Genomic DNA, 26,198 nt, shown 5'->3' with positions numbered 1-26,198 from the left:
TCAGTGGCGGCTCAGGATCCTGTTCCTCCTCAACCTCCTCCTCTGCATCCAGTGCCTCATCACCTGCACATGGACATAAAAATGCATGAATAACCATGTAAATAAAAGAAACCTGAAGGTGTCTCACCCGCTAGTCCCTGAGGATCTGTCATCCAGGTGGCCAGGACACGGCCATCGTTTTTGGATCCAGTTCCTGGGGGTGGATCATTGCAGGAGGATCAACTGGATGAGGGGTCTTCGGGGAGTGCAAGTGGGACACTGGATGATGAGACGCAGTATCCCCTTTCCCAGTAACACTGATTCCCCATCCTACCAGGTATGATACTTAGGAACTCGCCCCAACCCTCTTTTCAGACGCAAACACTTTCTCACGGACAGCTCACTGTGAGAGAAAACGGACTAACACCCGAGCCGTATACCGGACATGTCCCAATACAATGGTCAGGCAAGGTCAGGCAATTACTGATCATTACACACACCTGACGTCCATCATACTTTCCCACACAGATAAAAGATAGCGCACAAAAGCACACTCTGAGCAAGGCAAAGCACACGAGGAAGCAGCAGTTCCAAGGTTGCAGTTTAATACAAGGAGAAAGACGGCAAGACTGGAGAGGGTTGCAAGGTGGGAAGTGCCCTTGACCTCTTTAGAGAAAGACCGTTACTCTCATGAGCCTTCGAGAATAAGAAACATAAGACCCGGAATCAAAGCTGAAGAACCCTGCATTGTGGGTCGGAGGTACCTGGGGCTCTCCTGCGTCGATAGCCAAAGCGGGAGGATTGTTTGCTGCTGTGGTACTGTCCTTGGCTCCTACAACAAAGCAGCGGCAGTAAAGTCAGCACAGCTGGTGAGTTGGGGAGACTGATACCAGACCGGTCTGTGCTAAAGTCAAGGTTGCAAGCGGCAACATTGTATAGAGAAAACGGCAGAGAACAGTGTGTGAAGCGTATGTGACAAGCGACGCAATATAATTAAACAGCAGATGAGTGACTGAACTTTTGAAGCCAAGACAGATACCATAAACAGAGTGGTCAGGCGCCACGTGGGTGCTCATTCGAAGGTCTCGGTTAGGTATGCAACTGTAAAGTGGCAATTGTAAAAAGGGATTGTGACATTGAAGTGGTCCTACAAAGAAATTGGTCCGAACCCGGCTGAGAGAGATTAGCTGTATAAAGAAGGGGATCTCCCCGGCTGAGGGGGATCCGGGTTGAACCGTGAGTCACCCGAGAAAGAATAGCCTATGAGCATTGTGAAAGAGGATCTGAACCTGGAAGAGAGGGATGTAAAGTGACAATTGTTGTATTAAAGGGATCTGAGCCTGGCTGAGGGGGATCTGGGGTGAATAGTTAATAACATGAATTAAGTGCTTGTAAGAGGAAAATAACTTTTTGTTTGTTTTGTTGTATCAGGCCCTCTGCATGAAGAGACTTTGATAGGCAAAGAGACTTGGGCACAGAAGGCCCTGATGCTAATGAATGAACTGTATCCTTGTGCCAAAGAAGCAAGAGACTGTGCTACATTCGAGTGAACCGCCTTGTCCCGTGCTGAAAACGTGGGGCCGGACTTATTTTTGTGAACACTTCTTTCTTTTTTATAAACACTACCCCACACTATTTGTATTTAGACGTAAGGTTTGGCAGTACTTCTTTTGTTAGAATAGTCCCTTTTATTTTGACAAGACACCACTAGGACTGTGTTATTATTTGATTGTCGTAGATTACTCCCATCTCTAGATTTAGGATTAGATAGGCGTTCATCATACCCTTGTTGAAGTTCAATAAACACCCTTGAACTCTGGTCACTTGTGTCTGTCTTACTATTGATACCATGCCTTCCTTACAATACCTACAGGGCGAATACCCCAAGCTATGTTGTGGAGGGCACTACATTCCTGTTGACTTGAATACATGGAACACTGAAGTAGAGAGAACCCTGGATGTGGGTGCGCTCGTAGGGCACTATGTACCAGGAGAACCCCTAATGATTGTATTTCAGACTAAGGCTGGACTGGAGACTTCTGTTTTGGCAAAAGGATTAGGGACATTTTAATTTAAGATATCTTTTATGAGAGCTATTTACTGTGAAATCTCCAAAGTAACAACTAACTACCACCTCAAAAATAAAACAGAACATTTCCTGAAGGAGATATGCTGGATTACCAGCTGTGATAGTTTCAGTCATTCTGCAAAAATTGCCCTATCAAAAAAGGCTGATCTCTGGGATTGGCTCGAAAACTATGAACACCTTGGTAAACTTCGGAAATACCAATACTTACATCACATGCTATATATACTTAAACAAATGCAGAGCTACTTGAATCTTTGTCCTTTAAGTAAGCTAAGACGATTCATTCTATTATTGAGGATGGATAATCTACCGGCCTTGACAAATAGGAGCATACATAGACATCGGTCCTCCTCTGAAAGATTCTGTCGTATATGTAAAAATAGAGTGATCAAAGAAACTGTAAAACACCTACTGACAGAATGTGTAAACATGGTAGATATGTACCAATTATGCTATTGCAAGTATGTACATGACTTCGAATCCATCAGAGAACCCATGTTTTGGCTATGCTGTATTCATTCCCAAAGCTTCAAGGTATTAATTGCTTTATTTAACGTCTGGCTAAAAATTGAAAATCTTCTGGGTATCTCCATCTAAGATCACTCGACAATACTGAGTTCCCGTAAATCAATGTAGAAAGTGCCATTAACTACTGGGAAAAAGATCAGCTAAAGACTGATGTATTGACTTAAAGCAATTGTGGTGAAGCGTGAGATTCGCCAAGCTTGTAGACATACTGTACAGTGACAAATGCTAAAAATAATACTTAGATAAGAGGAAAGATGTTATCATCCCTGTCTTTGCGTCGTAGGTATCTATTTCTGTTTCTATTATATGACTGTACTTGGTGACTGTTTGAACAGGAAGCATTTAGGAATGAGATATTTTTTAACTGCACACTGTGTTTCTTATGTTTCACATTTTTTCCTACTCATTTTCTTACTTTTTACTTGTCTTTGTTGCTTGCTTAAATTAATTTGTAATCATGTGTAAAGTTTATTTATAAACTGTATCACATTATTAATAAATATTAAAGATAACTGTTAGAGCAGAATTAATCAATTTTTTGGGAGTTCTAATGTCCCATTTTATGTGCAGACTTACACTGGCATGAATCCGGTTTTGCTTCTCTTCTTTCCGGGGCTGAATCTCAAACCTGGTACTGGAGCTCCTCTGGTGTAGGTTACTGTCTTCTACATACCTGTTGGGTAGAACTCAGACATTACTCACTTGTCTCCATAACTACTGATGTGTCTACAGACTGTCCTATTAAATCCTACTGGGAACTTGTATCACCTTGGAAAATTCAATATAAATGGCTTTGAAAGGTACTTACCTGAACACTGGCATTTTACCTAGACTGTCCTATGATCTCTGAGGTCTCAAACAAACTGAATTTTTAGGTTTTACATGCATTTTTAATGTTCTGCATAACCATCCTGTCTATGAAAACTCTCTAATTTACATTGTATAATTAGTTACTATTGCTATCGTATCTATTTTCTAGGAGTGTAACAATACCTTATGGGTCTAGTACTATAAAAACAAATCTAATTCTATTTTTTGGTGGCACTCTGTACTTGCTTGTTAAAGTATTAACCCCTTTTCCCTCTCTCTCTGTGCTATATGAGTGCATGGTGTCAATTTGTAACATTTAAGCTGCTATGTGCTAGAGGCGTAGAAATTATTGTGACTGTTTTCTGTGTGACATTTTGGGCCCTGATCATGACTATATTAATGTTGGTTTTTATTCTCTAGTGTTCCCTTTTCTTCCTGTCCCTTAGCCTATATTTTTAGTGCCTATCATTTGGTAGTGGGCTTACATTTACTATTAGGAGTAATTGTAATTTGTAATTGTTTATTTATACAGCGCTTATACACAGGTGGAGTGCTTCAAAGCCCTTCAAGGCGGGAAGGGAACAAGGGAATACACTAATCATTCTTAGGCCTTGAAGTTTCCGAATGATCCCACAGAAAAAATAGCATACTAGGCCTGACGGCATTTCTAATATTTCAAGTCCATGAAGTGTTAAAGTTGGGACCAAGCTAGGGAGGGGGGACAAAAAAAAGATGGGGGGGCGGGACATGACAGACGAAACTTAGTAGTCCTAGCACATATAGGGCATGCAGGCGTACAGAGGGAGGTGCAAGGAAGGGGGCTTGGAACAAACAAGTCCATTCCAGCAGGGCCCTGGGTTAAGTGCAAAGAGGTTGCCCCGCTCATTGAGCAGAAGCTGAAAGGGCAGTAATGCTGAACATAGTGCAGCGGCTCTGAGGCAAGTGCAAAAGACTTGCGGGTGAGCATGGGACCTGTAAGGCTCTGGAAATGAACCAGGCAACCAGTCAGCAAAAACTGAACAGAGTTGGGGAGGAGAAGGAGAAAGGAGGGTGGAGAGAAAGAACGGAGGTTAGCAGGGACGAGGGAGGGAGAAGGATGAAGAGAAGAGGATGGTCTTGAGGAGTTTCCAGAACTTAAGGTACTGCGGCTCAAGATGGAGAGAGGCAGGGAGGCTGTTCCAGAGGGAGGCGCCTGCAGAGGATAAAGATCTACCCCCAAATCTCTGTTTTTGAAAGCGACTCACCCGCAGAGAGTTGGAGGACGAGCAAAGGACTCTAGAAGGAGAGTATTTAGGAAGGGAGCATTGTAGATAGTGTGGGCCCAGGCCCCAGAAAGCCTTGTTGATTATGCAGAGGGTCTTGAACTTGATCCTTGCAGCCACGGGGAGCCAGTGGAGGGATTTCAGTGCCAGAGAGATGCAGTGCCTGGGATTGAGACCAAGGATAAGTCTCGCGATTCTGTTCTGGATGAGTTGTAGAGGACGGAGAGTAGAAGTAGGAAGATTGAGAAAGAGGCTGTTGCAGTAGTCCAACCTAGAGAGAACCAGGGCTCTCGAGGTGGTGAGCCTCTGGGGGAACGTGAGAAAAGGTAGAATGCCTCTGACGAGGTGAAGTTGGTAGTGGGACTTTTTGGAGATGTCCAAGATGTGTGAAGATAAGGAGAGATTAGACTCAAAGATGACCCCTAGATTTTTTGCCCCATTGGTAGGTGAGGGTGCAGGGCCAAGGGAGGATGGCCAGTGTGAAAGAGTGAAAGTGGGAGCAGGGGTCCCAATGAGGATGATCTCTGTCTTACTGGCATTCAGGCAGATATTGTTACAAGCAAACCAACACTGAATTGCGGATAGACAGTCAGAGATGAGTGAGGAGGAGGAGGAGGCCGAGGGTAGCCTGAAAGAGAGCTGCATGTCATTTGCATAACACTGAAAGTTAGAGGTAAATGTAGAGATCCTGTGGGCCAAGGGGGCCATGTAGATTTTGAAGAACCATGAGGATAGGGTAGATCCTTGGGGGACACCACAAGTAGAGAGAGTGAAAGGACCCAAATTCCACCTGGGAGGGCCAATCAGAGATCTGTAATGCCCAGGGTATCACAGAGACGGGAGATCAGGATGTTGTGGTTTACGTATCGAAAGCAGAAGAGAGGTCGAGAAGAATGAGGACAGAGGGAGAGATCGAGTCAAGATATGAGAGCAGGTGATGCCATGGGTGTTCAGAAGAGCAGTTTCCATGCTTCTGGATTCTCTAAAGGCAGACTGATGGTCATAGAGACAACTGACAGATTCAGTGTGGAGGGTAAATTGAGTGGTAGCTAGGTTCTCCAGGAGTTTTCCCAGGAAAGGGTTGATGGATATTGGGCAATAGTTTACCAGAATAGACGGGTTGGCAGAGGGTTTTTTAAGCACAGGGTGCACAAGAGAGTGCTTAAGAGGGGAGGGGAATACTCCAGTGGCGAAAGAGAGGTTGCAGAGGTCGACCAAGACTGGAGCGAGAGTATCAATATTGTCCTTGATGGTTTTGGAGGAGCAGGGGTCCCACCTGTTTGGAAGAGGCTTTCATAGACCGGACTTATCTAGAGACCTCATCACGTGTGACAGGGGAGAGGGAGGAGAGAAGAAGGGGAGGGGTGAGGGGCAGCAGAGGGAGGCCCGAGAGATGTTGGTGCAGAATAGAGAGAGGATAGGATGTCCTGTGTTTTGGTGGTGAAATGTGCAGCCAGGGCCGAGCAAAGGTCCTGGAGTAGACAAGTTGGTTTTCCCGCTCTGGGACAAGCCGCTGAAGGGAGCTACAGAGACCCGAAAGGTGTCAGGAAACACTAGGAACGTCAAAGTGCTTCAAGAGTCCTTGCAATGGTTAATGGGCCACAGAAGTAGCGAAAACTACATTTATTGAATATCGAACTGCATGAAAGGTGCTGCTTAAGCCCATATAAGCATTCTGGGACAATCAAGTATATCAAGTAATCCACTACCAGAAAAGCACTTTAAGGAAAATGTGAAAGTAAAGATTTGTCTTGCATATTACTGTATCAAAGGCTTTGATGGAACGTATGGTTGAGTGACCTGTGATGGGTGGACCGTGTGGTCTGACAACTGCACCTAGACCAGGGCGTTTTCTAACACTAACATTACCAACATCAAAAGTGAAATCACAGACAAGGCATGTGGTTGCTGGTTGCGTGACCTGTATTGGGTGGACCGTGGGGTCTGATTAACTGCGCCTAAAGCAGAAACCACTACATATTGGAAAATCAGTAAAGAAGTGTGAGTCCTTGTTGAAGCTAACTGAAGGATAGATCAAACAGACCAGGTATTGTCTTATGAACTTGTGAACGGAGGAAGCAAGTTAACTGTTCAGTTTAAATCTTGGGTAGGGAACCCTGAGAACCACAAGATCACAGTGTTGTATGAACTTTATTACATTTGACCCTGGGGAAGGGAAACCTAAGACCATCTTTTGATGCGAACTGTGATACCAGTGAAGCTACAGTACACTTCATAACAGGATCAAACCTCCTTGAAACGAAGTTACATTGGAACTATATTGAGCTTGAGTACTTATATTTTGGTTGAGAACATTTCCCCACTAGATTTATGTTGTAGTTGTGAGGACAAGCATAGGTTTTGACACAGACAGACTGTTGGTTTGGACCTATAGACACAGACTTTCATTAGATTTCATTAGGTAGGGCAAATCCCACCATAGCATAGGGTTAGTAAGGCGTTCTATCATCCTGATCATTAATAAAGCTTTGTTTAGAAACATTTATCTGTTGTCTGTGTCATCTCTCTTGATACCCCACATCGCTTTTAAATTGCCTATACTGTTAAGAGTCATTTGTACAATAGCATGGACATCTGAAGCTGGTATGTCCTAGAAGTACTGGACTGTTCTGTGATTCCAAGAGAACTGTGGGCTGGCGTTTCATATGTACATTTCAGACTGATCTGCATATCAGCAATTTACGTGGATGGGTTACACATGTGTAAGTCTAGAAATAAGGATACCTCTACTTTGAGACCGCAAACGCATTTTGGTGGCCGTGGGCCAACCCTCTCATGCACGATATGACAGAATATAGGTATTCGAGTTTGCCAATGAGCGGCCATTTTGATGTAACAAGAATCACCATTTTGTTTTCCAACCATTGCTCATTGCTTTCTGTTCCTATTGCTTCGCAGTATATTTTCCGTTTACACTGCTCGACTGTGAAACATTGTTGTCTGTATGTGAAAAGGACAAGGCCACAGGGCCGTGAGGATAACAAGAGTTGGCTGAAACACAAATGTAGGCAGCGCCAGGAAGAATGCCCGGCTCCCTCCCGAATGTAGCCTTGAAGCAGAGCTGCAGGGCATTTAATCATTTCACTGCTGCCAGTCAGTCCCGTTATATGGTAGAATATGTTAGAATAATACTGCTAGAGGCTTGAATTATGCTTTTCTAACGGCCCCCCTTTGCTGAGTCCGCCAGAGCATGTCGGCTCCCAGGACGCGAATAGCACCTGATAGATTGCAAGGTCCGGAATGCAACTCCGCCCGTATGTAGTTTGCTTCCAAGAACAGAAGCGCTGTGTTCTATTCAATAACCGAAAGATGCCTTTGCACTCACAAATTGCAAATTGTTACTAGAATAGATGTTTGAAGGTGTCATAGTGGTCGGAGATGTCCATCATCACGCCAAGTTCAAAGAAACCCAATAAAGGGGGGTGTTAACCATGTCATCGCTGATTGTTTGATATGCATTTTGTATATATGTAACTGATGTACGTAATTCGCTCTCTTGCGTCCCTCAAGGTCTAGAGATGCACGTCGCGGGGTGTGAGATCGAGTTGGCCAACTGAGACTTTTGCTTTGCAATAAAACCCTAGCTTTGGGAATACAACCTTGTGTCTGGCGTCTCTATCGTGTGTGGTGATCCGCCTTGTTCCCATAGACATCAGGGTCCCCTAGGGGCCCCTTTTCATGTATCAACAAGACACTGCATGATCAATTTCGTAACAAAGCAGGGCAATGGCAGTCAATCCTCTTTCATCTGGAGATAGTCAGGCTGCTGGAGACAATGTGCGTGGTTGCACGGTGGTCTGTGGGTTGGCTACGTCAGTTACTAATTCTGCATGTATTTAGTACCGAGAAGTCGCATGACCAGGGAGGGCCTGAATGCTGCTGCTTTTAAAGTTTGTATACAAGGTTTGGATGATGGTAGGGGGACTGCTGTCTAGCTGAATTTACTAGCCAGGTGTTCATGGTCATCTAAGTATTTATCGCATTTAGGGGTATACGAAGGGTAATTCATGTGTCCTGAGCTGTTCTGGGCCTTAATATAATGTTTAATACCTTTCCCTCTTTAGAGGTCATGCAGGCACCAATTACTGAGATCAAATGTATACCATGAAATGCAGAGTGAACCCTCTGTTCTAAAGCTATGGAGGGATAAGCAGGAGGATAAACACTGGAATAGGAAGGTCTTAAACTGGATCTGAAATGGGCATCACTGTGTTGCAGCCAAAAGATCAAGTGGGAGGAGATAAAATATGCATTGATTTCATACTGCAAAGTACCATCTACCACTAGTGCAATACTTATACAGGGAACTAAACAGGTGGGAGCTATTTAGCTTCTGGTTGCAGCCTAGAAGAGCCTAGTTAGCTTTACCCAAACTACTACCAGGAGCTACTTTAATTCCCAGGTCAACTGGTGCTATACAAATTTACAAGTAACATTTACTCAATGTGTTTTGGGAACTTGAATACAAATACATTAGGACAACTCTAAAGCACACTAAAATCACAATTGGCAATGTGTAATTAAGGCTCCCTGTTTTCTGTTTTTTAGGGAAATAGCCAATAAACAGGCAGAAATCACTATTGCCTTTCAGTATTTATTTCTAAGAAATGGAAAAGAAGAAACATATCACTGTTGCTTAGCCTTCAGGTTGTCAATCCTGCCTTGCATGCCAATGGGTGTGCAAAGTAATCAAATGGAGAGACTTAAAGTGAATTTTTCTTTTTTATTTTTATTGTGTATGGTTTACAAAAAAAAACCTTTACAAAAGAAATCCTTAAATACAAAAAAAAAACAAGAAAGAAGGGATCATACATTACTGTTACATTGCATATTGATTTCATTTCATTACCGATATGATAAGAAAACACAAAGATCCACATATCCTTTTTCTATCAGTAACATATAAAAAGATTGGTTAAAGAATTCAGTGCACATTAAAATTTTCGACACAATTTTTGATAGTTAAAAGGAAAAAGAAATTCCCTTTACATAAACAAAAATGTATTTAGCAGCAGTATCAATTAAAATTCCAGAGTTTGTATGCATACATGATAGAATTGATAGAATATAAAGATGGAATTCATCAAACAAATTGATCAAATGGGAGGGGGATACAGATCAAGAGACTTAATAAAACCCGCCACAGCAAGCCCTTCTTTAATTTTAGAAATTGAAAGAGACTGGGACCAAATAACATTCTCTGCCCCCAATAGACCCAGGGTGTTGAATCTACAGGTGTTCAGGGCAGTACATTCTAAAAAAATATGGCGTGTAGATTCAATCACCCCGGGGGTATGACAAAATCGACATAAAAAGTCCAAATCACTAATCTCCTTCCTTCTATAAAGAACTTCTTTAGTAGGTAGGCGATTCCATCTGAGTTTGAGAAGAAGTGAACGATAATAGCGGTTAGGAAATTGAGTCAAGATAAAAGACCGGCAGTCTCTTTTCTTGTGGTCAAATTGCAGATCACAGAGAGATGGGTAAGCATGCAATTTTTCCAGCGTATTACTCCAATTGCTAGTGAAAAGACATTCTTTGACTTTGTTGGGGTTAGTTAACAGGGTATCCCTGTCAGTGGAAAGATCTGATAGAGTCTTATCACAGAGGTCGCTAAATCTCGAAATATATAAGTTTCGGTCTTGTGATCCCGACGAGCAGAGCATCTTACCAACATCAACATAAAAGGTATCCTGTTTCGGAGAGAGCAAAGCAGAGAAAAGTGTCAGAACTCTCCATAGAATTCTAGCTCGCAGAGAGACTAAACCCAATTCGTACCTTATGGCAACTATTGGAACACAATTAGGCAGCTTCAAAATTTTTCTCCAGTAGATACCCTCAAGGGTGTCCCAGAAAGTCAAAAGAACAAGATAATGCAGTTCCATTCCGTATATTAGTTTTGGAATCACCTTTCCCTTGAAGAAATCCACTACCGGTTTGAAGGAGAAAATGCCATATTTGCTATCCAGCTTAATAGATTGAGAAATAAGCAGAAGTATTTTGTGTCTGAGGGAACGTCTTAATTAAATGTCCGATGGTTGGGCCAGAATGAGGAATCCCAAATAGACAATTTTGTGTGCTCTAATGATATTTTCACCACCAATTTTCCATAGTTTTTTATTACCCTCCCCCCTCCCTCTAGAGAAGACCATTGTTCGAGTTTTACTTGGGTTAATTTTTCAACCCATTAATTAAGGCATATTCTTCAAATTTAGAGATAAGCCTCTGTAAGCCGACTTTGGTGTGATAAAAAAAAAGAAAATCGTCGGCGTATGCCAGCCACGAGAGCCTCAGATCCCCCAATTTTGCATTTACCATGCCTGTACTTTCAAGGAATTCCCCTACGTCTGCCAAGTAGAGGATAAAAAGGCATGGAGCTAACGAGCAGCCTTGTCTAACCCCAATAAGAGTCCTTATCCTTCTAGAGAGGGTACCCTTAAGATCAATCCTAATATGGACCCCCGAATTCTCATACATTGCCATAATTAAGGTGAGTAGACCTGCCGGAATCCCCCATTTAGTTAGTTTTTCCCAGAGTCTCGACCTAATGACTAAATCAAAAGCATTTGATAGGTCGATTGAGAAGCCACATAGAGAGAGCCACCATATTTTCCCCATGTTGAACTTTGAAGGGCAGTTAGAATAAATCCATTAAGATTGGTTGAGTGTCCAACCCTGAAGCCCGTTTGTTGCTTTGGGAGAATATTATTTTCCTTAATCCAATCAATGAGAGAGATTGGTCTATAATTCTTGACCAATGTCCGTAGAACTCTCTTAAAAATGGGGACAATATGGGCGGTCTGCCAGCTAGATGGGACATTACCAGAGTTAACTACATCTTGGAATAGGAGTCAAAGGAGTTTAGCCACATTTCGGGTTCCGCTTTAAATGTGTTATTTGTTAAGCCGTTAGGGCTAGGGGCCCTTGATTTCTTGGCTTTGACAATAAAGCCTAGTATTGTCTCATAGTCAATGTCAGGCTTCCAAGTATCATTAAGAGCATACTCCCTCTTATTGCAGAGCTCTGGGCCATCTCCCCCCATATCAAAGAGTTTGGTGTAATGCGCGACCCATTTGGCCTCAGGAATAGCATTCAACTGGTTGGCCACCGCCACATCATCCTGGCCAGAAGAAATAGCCCAAAAAGCTCTAAGATTTCTTTTGACAAGGACTTTAAGCATAAACTCTGCATCATTTTGTAACAGACTAGATTTTCTGGATTTGCAATAATTTTTATATTTTTGACGGAAAGCTCTAATTTTTGTTTTTTTGTTATCCCATTCAATATCAAGGAGATGGACCTCTCTAATAAGTTTTCGAGTATGGGCCTTTTCACAGGCCAACTCCTGATCGAACCTATGGGCATGGGTTGCTTAGGAATACCCTTCCTTAGTGAACCAGAAATGCTGCTGTGAAGGGCATTAAGAAAGCTATCAAAGTATAGGGTATTGAAAACTGCGTGTTTCCAGGAGAGAGAAGTGTGATTGAATGAGTAAATCAATTTATAGTTAAGTAGATTAATATTGTCAGGAGACCAACGTACCCCTATCCCTTGTCCCACGGTTTTAAGATGGCATGGCCCCCCTGCGGGAAGAGGCTTCATGGGAAAAGGAGAAGAAAATGTAACCAGCAGTGAACCATGGTCACTCCATGGGTTAAAGAAGACCTTGACCTCAGAGGAGAGAAGGGACAGAGAATGATCTACCTAGACATAGTCAATGGTAGATGATGAAAGACCTCTATGCCATGTAGGGCAGAGTGGGAGAGTAGCATCAAAAGACCCGTTAAGGCAAGTTAGGCCTACCGAGTCCAAAGCGAGATTCCAAAGTCTACCCCAAACATATTTCTGGCCTTGCCGATTGTCATCCTCCAAAGCCAAACCCATGTCGTCATAGTTGGCCTCGGACGAAATGGAACAGTCGGAGTTAAAATCACCAGCCAAGATCAATTTCCCCCTGGGATGTAAGGATCTCCATGAAAGTACCATATCCGTTAAGCATTCTAAAAAAGGCTCAAGGGCAGCCATGCCTTTGTGCCAGTATACATTTATCAAGAGGAGATTAACCAGTTGGTCAAGGGAGGAGTCCTCCATAGCTAAAACACCAAATGGCGTATCCGCGAGAACCTTATTCCTGAAACCAAGAAAAGCCCTGAATCCAATGAGAAGACCCCCAGAGGCCCTCGCCCCTAAACTAGGTTTAGCATTTTGGGAATGAATATCAAATCCATCAACAATGGGAGGCGAGAGTAACCAGGTTTCTTGTAAAAAAAAAAGCAATCTGAGACAGTAATCATAAGTACTGTCTCAGTATTTGTGAACAGATGAGAATTTCCCCTGGAATTCCAGGAAAGAAAAATAAATTAATTTGGGACCTTAATATTGATAAGAGTACCAGGGCACTTAAAAGAGTGGTGCTCATTTCCACAAACCTGAGGTGACCTGGGCCCAGTTTCTGGCATTACCATTAAATCTGGCTGTAAATTGCCTCCGTTGAGGTTGTGAGGCTCATTCCGGGTGATAAACCATAGTAAGGTTTCCCCTATACTCTTCACACCCACCATTTTTTCCAGACTGCTGATTGGGTTGTAGCAAATTTACTTCAAAACCAAGCTGCATTAAACCTTCCCTTTGACCCATTATTAGTTCTAGTACCACTCTAGATTTCAGAATAATGTTACTCATGTCTACACGTCCTTGAGTAGGAAAGAAAATCCTTTCCATGTCGTAACTAGAGATAAGTGAAAGTGAAGGAAGTTGGTGGAAGATTTTTAAAATATTTCCACAATTAAGACAGATAGGCATATCTTGACCTCATAAACTAGTAAACTGCAAAATTTCAATAGGATCTTTAGCCTCAGTTGATTGAGTTAAAGAGTCAGTAATACTTTTTGTAAATTGACTCAAAGAGTCAGCTTCCAGATCAGTACCCCTAGCGCCCCTTAATATAGTCCTATTTTGGGTAACGCGGGGTCCCACAGGAAATCTTTCATAAAGATTGGGAAAATTCATATTTTGGGAAGGTTCAGGCCCAGTGGAAAGACCTACAGAGCCACTTGAGGGCTTTGAGTGAGCGGAGTTAAGAAAGTTGGGAACAGAGACCCTCCACTGGTCTAAATCCCATAACATGCTCTCCCATTATACACTCTGTGCTGGTCAAGTGACCATCAGAATGGCAGGGTGGGTGACCATCTGTGGAGGGAAAAGTTGTTATGGGAACCCTAACCTGAGATAAGCCTGAAGTCAAATTGAAGTCCACCCCAGTAAGTGAGTTTGAGCTCACGAGCTCCTGAAATAGATATTTCACCATGTCAAGATTGACAAGATTTGCCGTTACCGGGATGGGAGTGGGCTCAGAGTGGGTAGGGTTTATACCAGTTTGGAAATTACCCATAGTAGTTAAGGGATCTGCAATCAGATCGAGTGGCAATGGGTTACCTGTGATTTGTGTATTCAAAATAACTGAAGCAATGTTATTTAAAGGCTCCGGTTGCGCTAAGATTATCTTTGGATGGCATATATCATGAGTTTCCTCCCCCTGGATTATATTGCCCACCTCCTCAAGGGGAATAAAATACTTTGACACAGAACTCCCTGGCAAAGTTTCGGGCTGACCGGAAACATCCGGAATAGTAGGAACCGAGGTTGAACCAACGGAGACAATTGCATTAAAGGTAGCGGTATCAGTTATCGCTGATTCCCCCAGAGTCTTGACCCCCTTCGGGGGGGAAGGAGTTGTAACACCCCCCAAAGGAGCACATGCCATGAACAGGTTTTTAAAGAATTTGTTAGAAAAAGAATTACTTTTTTTCAAATTCTTCAGGATTTTAGTTTTCTTTATTTGCTGGATATGTTTTTATTACCTATATGAGCAAAGACCTTTAAGGATACCGTTTCCTTAGTGAGATCGATACAGTCAAGAGGCTTCTCCAAGGGAAGATCTAATATAGAAACAGGCAGTGTCTCCTTTGTGTGGTTCAGCCGCTTCCGATGTAATAGATTTACCATAGAGTCCCTGAGAAGTGGAGCCAGGGAGATTAGGAGTCAACCCCTCTTGGGCTTTTTCCACTAAAGAATTAGTAATCACTTTTATGGGAGTGACACACAGTTTAGCATCCGGGGGAGGATACACTAAAACGCCCTCAGGGTTCGAGCGGGGGATCAGAGAAAATTGATTACCGGAACCTCTGTCCGAACAAGGAGGGGCAGTATTGACTTGGAGCATATTAAGAGCGACCCCCGGAATACTATCTTTCTCCAAATTAGGGACTTTGTTAAGCAGAAGCCCTTTCATATAAGGTTGGCTGGGAAGAATAGGGTCTGGGCACTGTTTTGTTATTGAGGGGTAATCTTCCTTAATAATTTTAACCAACTCATCAAATCTATCTAGACCTTCTAGCCTAGTATAGATTTCAGTGAGGAGGACAGAGTGAGATCTAACCTCCGACCAAATTTTATCATACAGACTCACAAACAAACTTAGAACCATATTGAGTGCAGATAATGTAGGTTGAGTTAATTTTATTCTGTCATATGACTCTTTAAGGGTATGGTGCATGAACGACTCACTTACATGATCCTTTTGTATATCTGGGAGTAGACCCCTTTCACTAAGCCATTTTTGCTTCTCTGTGTACTCATCAATAACATTTGTGAGTTCTGAAGGGGAACCCATATAGGAGGCATCACAAGTTTGCTGGATTACATTATTAGTATTAATGGAATTAGATACCAAGTGACTCTCAGCTACTGTCTTGTCTGCACATGCTATAATACTAATATCGTTGATATCATTATCAGCAAGATCTTCAGTCTCTAATTTCTTTGCTACATTCTCAAGATGCGTATGGTCCAAGGAAGCCACTGTTAAAACTGAATGTGGGGGTTTAATGAGAGTACTAGTGGCAGTCCTTTTACCAAAGAAATTGGAGATTTTTTTCCCTTGAATAGGTTTACCCATACTAGGTTTTGTTTTGGGTGTATGAAGTAAAGATTTTGTAAGTGGAGTTTTGAAAACAATAGGTTTCTCTGTCGAGGTAGGAGCAGCAGGTACAGAGATAGCAGAAAGATTAACATGAATAGAGGAAGTATAATTGGCCTCCCCATTAGAGGAGGGTACCTCTGGTGTTAACTTGACAGAAGGACCACCCTGGTTCCTATAGCCCTCTAGTGGGGGAGGGGGGGGTTGAAGAACAATCGCCACCTTAGATAGTACAGGAGGTCTTATAGAGTTCCCGTCAGGGGCATCCAATGTTGGTATAGGCAGGGGCAACCTAGGTTGTAATTGGGCGGGGGTTGGGTGTATATTGTTCACCGTACTATTATTCAGATGATCCATACCCTCCCTTGCCCTAGATTGGGAACCAATTCAGAGCTATAGTAGCTGCTAAATGTTCTTCCTGTGCATTTATGGAGATATCTTGTTTACCAAAGAAGATGCAGCTATTATTGATTGGGGTACGTGGGATAATACCCATCAAATTGAGTACAGCAGACCTATCATGTGAGTGGATTTGGCCTTGGGCCACATTTTTTTGTAGAGAACAGACCAGGGAGTTCTCTACTAATGTATGTTGTGGCTTACCCAGAGGGGTAGGAATAGGGTTCATAGATGGGGTAGAGTCTAACAGAGCAGGAAAAGGAACCACCTCAGGAAGAAGGGTAGAGTCAAAAGAAGCCTCCATAGTGGCCTGGCTCCTGAGTCCCTTGCGTGTCATCCAAACAATGAGAGTGCCTGGAGGAGTAAGAGGTGGAGAGCAGGAAGGGAGACAGCAAAGTGGCTCAGTGAATGCTTAGATGCAAGAGGTTATACATTAATATTAAATTAAATATCACAGGGAGTAGAGATCACAGGTACTGAAAACAGTGAAGCAGCAAACAGGAATTATTAAAATGCACTGAATAAGGGGAGTGGCAAAAAGACACGTAACAGTACCTCAAATACAGATTAAATATAAAACACAGGATAATATGGATCCTTTGTTAAAATCAAGGAAATGGGTAAGAAATGTATCCAAATTAGGCCCCTAGAATATTATGTTAAAAGTCATAGGCTGGGTAATCATTCCAGGAAATCAGGAGACGACTGAGGCTGCACTCAGTATCAGGGTAAGCAACGCCAGACAGCTTGAGGAGCTGCCAGAGTCCGACTCTCCCCCCTTACCCTGAATACTGGTTAGAGTTCACACAAGTGGAGTGGTAACTTATAGCCGCAGTCTATGATACTCACAGGGCCGTTGCACGGGCACAGTCACAGGTCACAGACAAACAGCAAAACAGAAGCTCCAGCCCTTACTGCCTCCAGGGCTTAACGCCGCAAGGGAGGTTGGGCCAGCAATTTGTGTCGGAGAGCAGTCACATGTCCGTATTAGGCCCCGCCTCCTCCAGGAAGCAGGGAAAGCAGTAAGAGCTTGGCTCGCAGTGCTGCCCAGTTGAGGAAAATTACAGGCAAAGTAGAACGTTGGAACATTCAGAACACGAAGCGCTCACACCCAAGTAACAGAACAACAAAGTGAATTCATTATCCTCTAAAGTTGTTTAAACAACCACAAAGATGTTGTGTTGATCAGTAGCAACTGCAAGTTATTTGTTTGAAGATGAAAATGGACCAGGGCTTGATGTGCTAGAACCCTTGAGCGTCCCATTGGGCATCCACACAGTACATTTTTTATTTCAAGCCATGCCTGCTGCGGGAAATGGTGCCGCTGTCTGTCCCGTCGTACTGGCCCTGAGACCCTGTCTTTGTTGCTCCCAAGGTAACACCCCCTGTTTGCTGCTGTTTAGGAGGAAGAGGAAGGGTTAAGTCTCCCTCGTGGTTCCCCTTGCGGCGTAGCCTGCCACCGGAATGTGTGCTGCTGTCTGTGCTGGCGTGCTGGCCTTGAGACCCTAACTTTGTTGCTCCTGAGGTCACGCACCCTGTTTGCTGCTGTTTGGGAGGAAGAGGAAGGGTCAATACCCACCCTCCCCACGATCACCCTTGCGGCAAAGCCTGCCGCGGGAAAGGCTGCTGCTGTCTGTGCTGGTGTGCCGCTGAAGGATACAGTGACCACAAGGCAAGCGCACCGATACAAGCCATCCTGTGAGGTAAGGGATATGACACTGGCGTGGGCAGAGAACACTAACTGTGCTCTCACATTACGGCCTATAATTGAAGTGGGCCAAACTTTTGGTTTCTCTCTAAATTAATCCTGACCTGACCTTCGTCTTGCAGGGCGTCGTACGGCACGGAGAAATCACTCTTGACTCTCAATTTTATAATTGGAAAAACTACTATCAATCTCACTTTTGGGTAGGGCAGGGAGGGTGGAGATGGACCCTTCCTCCAGGGTGCTATTGCTTTCTCAAATTGTTTTATGCCCTGAGCAAAAAGCTGAAAGCATTTCCAAGCTCTTCCAAGCAACTGTGAAAGAGAAGAGGTGAGGTGGAGAACTTTAATCTGGTGGCTCCCCTTCTTCTATTCTGTAAACACATCAATTGGCTAATCTGCCACCCGGGGCCCCCGAGGGCTGCGAGCCTGCTCTCCCTCAGTGTGGTCTGCTGGTGGTTAGCTGGGCACTGTGGTCTGGCGGATTGTGGCACATTTTTGTGAACTCTGGATTCGGACTCCCTGGTGTTTTGATGTCTGTATCTACACCGAGGAGCTACATTTTGTCATCTTGAAGAGACATCTTAATTTTGTATTATTGATTTTATTTAACAACATCATCTTTTAACTCCTCAATTGGCTTAATTAACTTTTTAAATCATGTTTAAATCACTTTTGCATTGATCATTAATCTCATTTTAACATTCTCATTGTCTAACCTGAATATTGGGAAGGAGAAGGGAATCTTGGCCCATGGCCATAGGTGAAAAAACGAAATTCTACTAACTTGTCAGGGGCGCAGAGACGGACAATGAAAGCCATTGGAGAGCCAGATGGGCGTACCCTTGATATACATTTCCAGATAACGATAATGATCTGTTTCGGGTATTCAATCGACTAGAACCTCCAAATATTCTATCTGTTATTACTGTGTCTTATTGTCCTTTTGCTCCCCTTTTATTTGGGCTCTTTACTGGCCTCCTATGGACTGACTGGGAGTTTCCCAGAGGCATAGTAACTGACCTGTGGTAAATCAAGGTTGCCACAGGGCCGACAGAGAAGAGTAATTGTGTGATTGTGGCATAAGGGGTGTTAATAATGGTTAAACGAAAAGCTTTGACAAGCCTTTTGGCAACCCAGGGTCTGAATAAAGTCAGAAGAGTCAAGGAAAAGGAAAAATCCCCTCTGCTGGACAACATTGTGGCACTAGCAGAGGGTGCACCCGGAGTGTTGCATAGTTCCAATTTCCAGGGGGGGCACCTTGGACTCTCATCTACAAAAAGTCATACGACTGGATGAGTAGATTAGGGTGGCAGAGCTGGCAATCACCTCCTGGGGGAGGCAGACCACCCTTCGTAATCCTGTCTCAGCAGGTACCCAAGAGACACCCAGACCAGTTCTCGGGGCGAGAGACGGTCTATGTCCATTGGCTGTCTCGTGCCCAATGCCTGGCCTGGATGCTGTATCAGTAATCCCTTCCCTATCTCCTTTAATGGGTGTCTTTGACCAGGCTGACCCGCTTAATGTTGCTCACAAAGGTAATGATATCTCTCACTCGTTGGTAGTCGATTCACAGAATATGCCTAGAAGGCTGGGGGCAGAGGAACTAAAAAATGAATTATTGCTAACCATGATGAATTTTTTGACTAATTTTAAAATGGGCATCATGAATACCTTGCTGATCTGAGATGATCAGGTGAGGTCATTGAAAAAAGAGGTTGAGGTAATAAGCACCCAGATCATACAACGTCTAAACTATTACCCATTAGGGAAGGTGGTCGTCAGGGGCAGTCTGATAACCCAGTAGGAGGTATGGGGAGGAGTGGGCAGAAGGTCACGAGTCAAGAACTAGTGGTTCCCGTTGAAATACATGGTCCTTCCAACCATCTTCCCAGCCAGTGTATGCTCCCCCCGATGGCAGAATGACCCCTATCTTTATCACAGCACTTGAGACCCCTAGGTACACAATGAGGGGAAGAAGTCATAACAAGGGGGGGCGCCAAAACCAGTGCAGGATAAGGATGGACTTAAGGCGCCAATCCCACCAGCTGCGCCCTGAGGTTCTACCACTAGTGGTTGTAATATTGAATGTACCATTCCTGGGAACTGGGTGTACTGAAGACTGTGGTGCCCTGATTAATAAAGCTCAGTGGGTGAATTCAAATATTCGGGGTGACTTCATAAATCCTCGACTGATTCTTGTGGCCCGCAGAGTACACTGGGTGGGCTCTATGACCAAATCGATAGCCGGAGATTGTGTGGTGGTAACCTTTAAAACTGCACAGGTAATAGATGAGGTGAGTGGAGAGAGGGATGGGGAGGGTTAGGGATACAAATAGAGTAACGTAGCTTTAAATATCTCGCAGTCAGGATCCCAAGGGAGCTGCTGGACAAATTATATGAGGAAAACTCCACCCCCCCTCCCTTCTGCATTGACTCTTCAGGGATCTAGATAGCTGGGCAAAATTAACCATATCATGGTTGGGACGTTTAAACATGCTGAAGATGGTTCTACTCCCGAGGTTGCTTTACCTTTATCAGGCACTCCCAACAGAATTACCAGATGCACACTTTGGGGAACTGAAGAGGAAAATGATAAAATTCCTATGGGAGGGGAAATCACATAGGGTAACCTATAGGCTATTGGTACAATCCACGGAAAAGGGGGGGTGGGGCTCCCTGAAATGCGCACCTACTATAGGGCAGCCCAGTTTAGAGCTTTAATCCCCCACTTGAGGGGCGATAAACAAAAGCAGTGGGTAGACATTGAAAATCACCTGTTCTGCCCGATGACGCTTGGGGAATGGCTGTGGGCACCAAGAGAAGCAGTCCCGAGTAAGGTGCGGAGGTATAGGATACTGGCCCACTCTGATCCCTTTGGAGAGTCAAGAGGGAGATGGCAGGGGTGACGGCTTGGCCCTCCCCACTAAGCCACATCTGGGTACCCCCCATAAGAGACCGGATCCCCGGACATGAAAGGTTTCAAGACTGGTTTGAGGGCGGTGTGGAAAGGGTGGCACAGGCCCTGAAAAAAGATGGGTTCATATAGATGAATGAACTCGTAGACAAGTTGGGGGTGGGGGAGATTTTGGTGTTTAAATACCTGCAGCTCAAGAGGGTCCTGATGTCCGAGGATTGTAAGGAGAACCTGCAGAGAGAATTGACATGTACAGAAAGGGTGTTGGACACAGAGAAAGGGACAAGGGGACTTATCTCTGGGTTGTATTTGTATTTATATAGTGCCTTAATCCAAGGCGCTTTACAGTTTAACAACAAGAATACATCAAACATGGAACAGTAGAAGCAAACAATATACATGAGTCAAACTAAAAAACAGTATGTAGAACAATTTGCATATGAGAAGGAGGAGAGGAGGAGGATGGGGAAGGAAGGATGAAGGAGAGAGAGTAGGGAGTAAAGTGAGTAGTAGGAAGAGAGGTCATGGGGAAGATTAATAGAACTAAAATGGGGTACGAGAGAGAGAGAGAGAGAGAGAGAGAGAGAGAGAGAGAGAGAGAGAGAGAGAAAGGGTAAACAAGGGGGAATAGGGTGTTGGGGAGGGGAATGAAGAAGGAGTGATTTCAAGGAGGAACGGAAGGAAGCATAGGTAGTGATGGAGCAGATAGAAAGAGGCAGGGAGTTCCAGTGTAAAGGGGCAAGGAGCTGAAAGGAGCGGAACCGAGAAGAGGCACAAGGGGGTGGGGGAACAGAAAGTAAGAAGAGATCCGCGGAGCGAAGGGAGTGTGGAATGAGAGAAGAGAGGAGAGATATGGAGGGGCAAGGTCATGAAGAGATTTAAAGACAAGACAGAGGAAGTGAAATTTAAGTTGGGAGTGGGAAGGAAGCCAGCCTAGGTTAGATAGTGAGTTAGAGATGGAGTCAACGGGAGAGAGAAAGCAGAGGGTATGGATTGCAGAGTGGTAAAGGGATTTGAGGGGGCGAGGTGGGGAGACCAAGGAAGAGGGAAGAACAATAGAAGAGGCGAGAAAAGATGAGGGAGGAGATTAAAAGTTTGGTAGCATGGATGGTGAGAGAGGAACAGACTTTACGGATATGAAAGAGGTGGAAGCGACATGCGCGAGAAGTAAGGGAGATATGATGGGGAAAAAGAGAGGGAAGGGTTGAATATTTAACCCAATCACCATCTGCCACCAAGTTACATTGAGCTTTGCTAGGGTGGTCTTGCAATTGGTGAATTACGGACTAAAAATTTCTCATGTCCCCATTCCCAATTATTTTTAGCTTTGCTTCGCCATCCTGCTGAAGACGTTGCGCTCTTCTGCTGGATTACCAATATTTATAGGCCTGGTTTAGGGCTCTCACCTTTTCCCCCTCTTCTTCCACACTAAGAGTGGAGGGCTTTAACATTCTCTTCTGTTGGTTTAGGAATTTTTTCCTCAACCATGTCTCCTCATCAAAAGTGTGAGGGTGCGCCCGCTTTTACAAACCTCCTGCACTACTTGGTGGGCAGATGGACCAAATATACCTGACAAAGTTTTCAAACTTACAATTCAGTTGCCAGGTTACCTCTGGAGTCGATGCCAATGCATCATTCAGTGCTCCACCCTCCCGTTTATACTTTAACAGTCTCAGTTTTCCTTTTCTACTCGTTACTTTGTGAGCATGTTTGTCTGGTTGACTGAAGGTAATATCTGAGAATGTTAATTCTAAATGGGAGTGATCACTCCCTGCATCATCTTTAATCCTCAGATGAACCTTTCTGGTAAACAAACCTGCTGACATAAAGATATAACCCAATGTTGGACTTGAATTCCCATGGGACCATGTTGTGGCAACTTGTTGATCCCCTGCTAATGCCTCATTGACCATACTCAAGCCCCAACTGCCCAGGAACTCGACCCACCTTTTCCCATTTTCAGATATATTTAGTGATTTCTGAATTAAATTATCCTTAATCAGGGGAATGCACTGTGAGTTTAGATCCCCTGCCACAATTATGTGTGCTCCCCCCAAATGAGAGTTTAATCTTTTCTAACAGTACTGACAGATCTTCCATGAAGGCTTGAATTTTGGAACAGGCTGCATTCCAATAAATGTTTATTGTAATCACCTGAAAGGCTTTTTTCTGCCCCTTGATTGTGAAAACACATGCTTGAATGCCCATGTTATCAGAGGCGATCTCCTTGAGATTCCCAATAGTTGCATTTTTAAATGCCATTAGGAGCCCCCCTGCCGGTCTACCCTTAGATTTTTGGAGAGCCGGTTTCACAAACACAACATACCCCTTCACAGCTACAGGGTTCACTAACCAGGTTTCTTGTAATATAACCACATCATATCTTGGAAAAGGATTGTTTTCATTTTCTTTGATGTGAATGTGTTGGAACCCCGTGTGTTCCAGCTCACTAAGTGAATTTTTGTCTGACTAAAGGGACTGAGTCCCCACACCCAGTTTCTGTAGGACCTGCATTAGAATTTCTGGTAGCAAGACAAGGGTCTCATCTTGGGGCTTTGTTGTGGTTTCATTTCTGCCATTCCCTGAATGTCTCCTCTTAGATGCTTTCTCCCTTTCTAAAAGGGAGTGTTATGGACCAACCCATCCCGCCTGGCTGATGTCGCGCAATTCGGAGGGCGCTAAAGGGGATACTAAAAATCCTTGGTCCATCAATTCCCTTGATGCCCACAAAATGGCATCCAACGCTTTGCGTGAGGTCAAACCAACTTCCACCAAAAATGGCTTTTGTCCAAATGGGAAACGAACAAACTCCATATCCGATGATTTGAACAAATAAATATTCGTCACCTTTTCAAAGTGTGACAAGATTGCAGTTCTACAGAGGGACTTATAGTTCTGATTCTTTGCTACTAAAGTTGACCAGACTTTTGGCACAGCAAATGCTGAGATGACTTAATCTTTGTTCTTCTGTTGGTGGGGGGGGGGGGTAACTGGGGAACAGAGATCACTGGGGTGACTTCCTTAGCGTATGACGATTTGCCAGTCCCATTGAGTATTTTCTGAGTAAAATTAGTTTCCCCTCCACCTTCCTCACCACCTCTTCCATCTTATTCAGTTTTGTATCCTTATTCAATTGTTTTAGGAATAAAGGTGCGATGTTACCCTTCACTCCTGCTGACGCTTTGGATCCAAAGGTTTCTTTTGAGCAATGGGGTTGATTGGGTCGTTTGTTGAATAAAAAAACAGGAGCTAATGGCAACACTGCTTTCTTTACAGCCTGATGGCGAATTCCCCCAGTGGGTTAGTATTTCCCGTTGAAGGGTGGTCTTGGCTCTTCTTATTTTTTATCAGGGGCTGCTCTTACCTTTCCAACTGTTCGACTTGAGCGTCAGTTTGAAGTCCTACACTGATTTTGTGATTATTGCCTCTTTTTCAGGTCTGGCTGCTTCAAGCTTCCTTTACTCCTTTTGTGCTTTAGTTCTTGATTCCTGCATTACCAAACCAATCATACAATCTATTGGGTCGTCCTGGAGGGGGCAAGAGGGGCTGGAGGTTTCCTCCTTCGACAGATGCCCCTCTCTTCCTGGCTTAGAGAGGGCCCTGAAGAAGGCATTTGCTTCCGATTTTATTCAGAGAAGGGTGTGTCTGAGTCTGGATCTCTCCCCACCTCCTCTTTATCTTCTCCTAGAGGGCTCTCCGGTTTCCAATATAAAAGCAGTTCTTGCAGAAGTGCTGTATTTGATTCTTATTCTTTTCTTTGCTTTATCAAAGAAGTTTGTATTGACCAAATGTCCAGCCCTTGCTTTTTGACTTCTAGTCTCACTTCCTTCACTTCAGGTACTAAGACAGAGCTAATAATGTTGGTTAATCCAACTAACGTTGAGTCGCAATTTCCGATTTCCTTGGAGATTTCAATCAGTGCCGCTGCTTGGGATTGAACCTCTGTCTTTAGCAGCTCAAATACAGAAAATAGGGCGTTTAAAACAAAATAGAGTGCTGAGAGAGTAGCACTGCTTGCTTTGCCAGTCAATTGGGAAGCTCCTGTAATTAAAGTTATACTTAATTTATGGAAGGCTCTTCACAACACTCTTCCTCACTCTGAGCCCTCTGGGTAGTTTGCCCTTTCTTTGTTTGTTCAGTCATTATTGCATTCTCTTCCCTTTCTGCCAAAAGGTCCCTTTGCTAGAAGAGCCTCCTGTTCTTCTGTTTCCTCATCGTCTCATTTGGGGAGAGTAGGCAGCAATCGCATCTTCACTGTCATTAACACTCTTGCTCCGTTTCCTTCCAAAGTGGGCTTGGATTCTTTTTCGGATTTTCTCAGTAGTCGCTGTGAATTCCAAGCCACGTTTCCATGACTTCCTTATTAATTGCTGATACTCCTCAGCTGCTGCCCCCCCCCCATTGTAAGAAGAGGCTCATCTTTTCGAACTTGATTTAAAGGGGTTGAGTTAATCACCATAGTGTTCTCTGATCCCAGCGGGGGCTGCAGTTCACTTGTGATACTGTGATCTATGATCAAATTTTCCCATTCAGGGGATTTTTTATCCTCTGACAACAGGGTACTCCTCAGTTTCATTCCCTTAGATTGAGACGCCTTCTAGTCCCAACAAATCCCCAAGGGGCCAGGGAGTAGCGACCAGTGCAGGCTGAAGATGGATGGACTTGCTTTCACAAGCCCTGCTCTAACTCTCTCGGCCACTGGGATCTGTTTCACTAGGAGCTGCTGTTTCCGGAATTCCACATGGTTTTATTTATCCTCGTGAGGGAAGAATGTCACATCCTTTTTTTTATTTTTGCTTGTGGATGAAAGCAGTATTCCACGCAAAAATCTCAATACACAATGTCTTAGTGCTCGGAATACCGTTCTGTTCCTTCCAATTCCTTACTGTAAACTCTATATAAGGAAAGAGATACCCCGCTTCTGAGAGCGAGTGCAAACCAGCAGTCTCCTACTGCAGTTAGGGCAAAGAATATTAGGGTATAGTAATATAATATGGCAGCATAAGCTACCCGACGTTTGTATATTATCCTTTTACTTCTGGACAGTTTCCAAGGAGCCCCCGGCTTCCCGCTTACAGCACCGCTGACAATGTCCATCCAATCGATTTTGCTTCAGAGGGTCCCGCTGCTCCTCGCGGAATAGGAGCACAGGCTTCCCTTGTTTCTCTGCCTCGTCTGCCCCAAGGCCACAAAGACTCTACAGCCGACTCTGCGGCTGCTCCGCGGAGACAGAGTTTGAAGGAAAAGGCAGTAGACAACAAAATGTGACTACGGTCCCGACTCATCAGCAGTAGCAGTTCTCCAATAGCAGCAAACAGAGTTTCAGACACAAACTCTACAGCCGACTCTGCGGCCGCTCCGCAGAGTCAGAGTCTCTTTGAAGGAAAAGGCAGTAGACAACAAAATGGGACTACGGTCCCGACTCCTCAGCAGTAGCAGTTCTCCAATAGCAGCAAACAGAGTCTCAGACACAAGACAGCCGACATACACATTTTTGTACTACACTGTCCC

The 26,198-nt window shown here is 44.1% G+C and overlaps 1 protein-coding gene across 12 annotated transcripts in view; it reads right to left on the bottom strand.

Moving 5' to 3' along the window:
- TUBD1 (tubulin delta 1) overlaps positions 1-26,198 on the bottom strand; it is a 900,711-nt gene that overhangs the window by 560,837 nt on the left and 313,676 nt on the right. The window contains exon 2 of one of the 12 annotated variants that reach the window (XM_069615109.1): positions 3,173-3,269. The exons of the other annotated variants lie outside the window; for them this stretch is intronic. Within the exon in view, the coding sequence (XP_069471210.1) occupies positions 3,173-3,269 (97 nt within the window). The remainder of the gene's footprint in view (positions 1-3,172; positions 3,270-26,198) is intronic. 12 annotated transcript variants of the gene reach the window in all.

The sequence above is a fragment of the Ambystoma mexicanum genome, chromosome 9 (assembly GCF_040938575.1).
Source record: "Ambystoma mexicanum isolate Mex_15411 chromosome 9, UKY_AmexF1_1, whole genome shotgun sequence".
In the NCBI taxonomy this organism is placed as follows: Eukaryota; Metazoa; Chordata; class Amphibia; order Caudata; family Ambystomatidae; genus Ambystoma; species Ambystoma mexicanum.
This window is presented reverse-complemented; position numbering and strand designations above follow the sequence as displayed.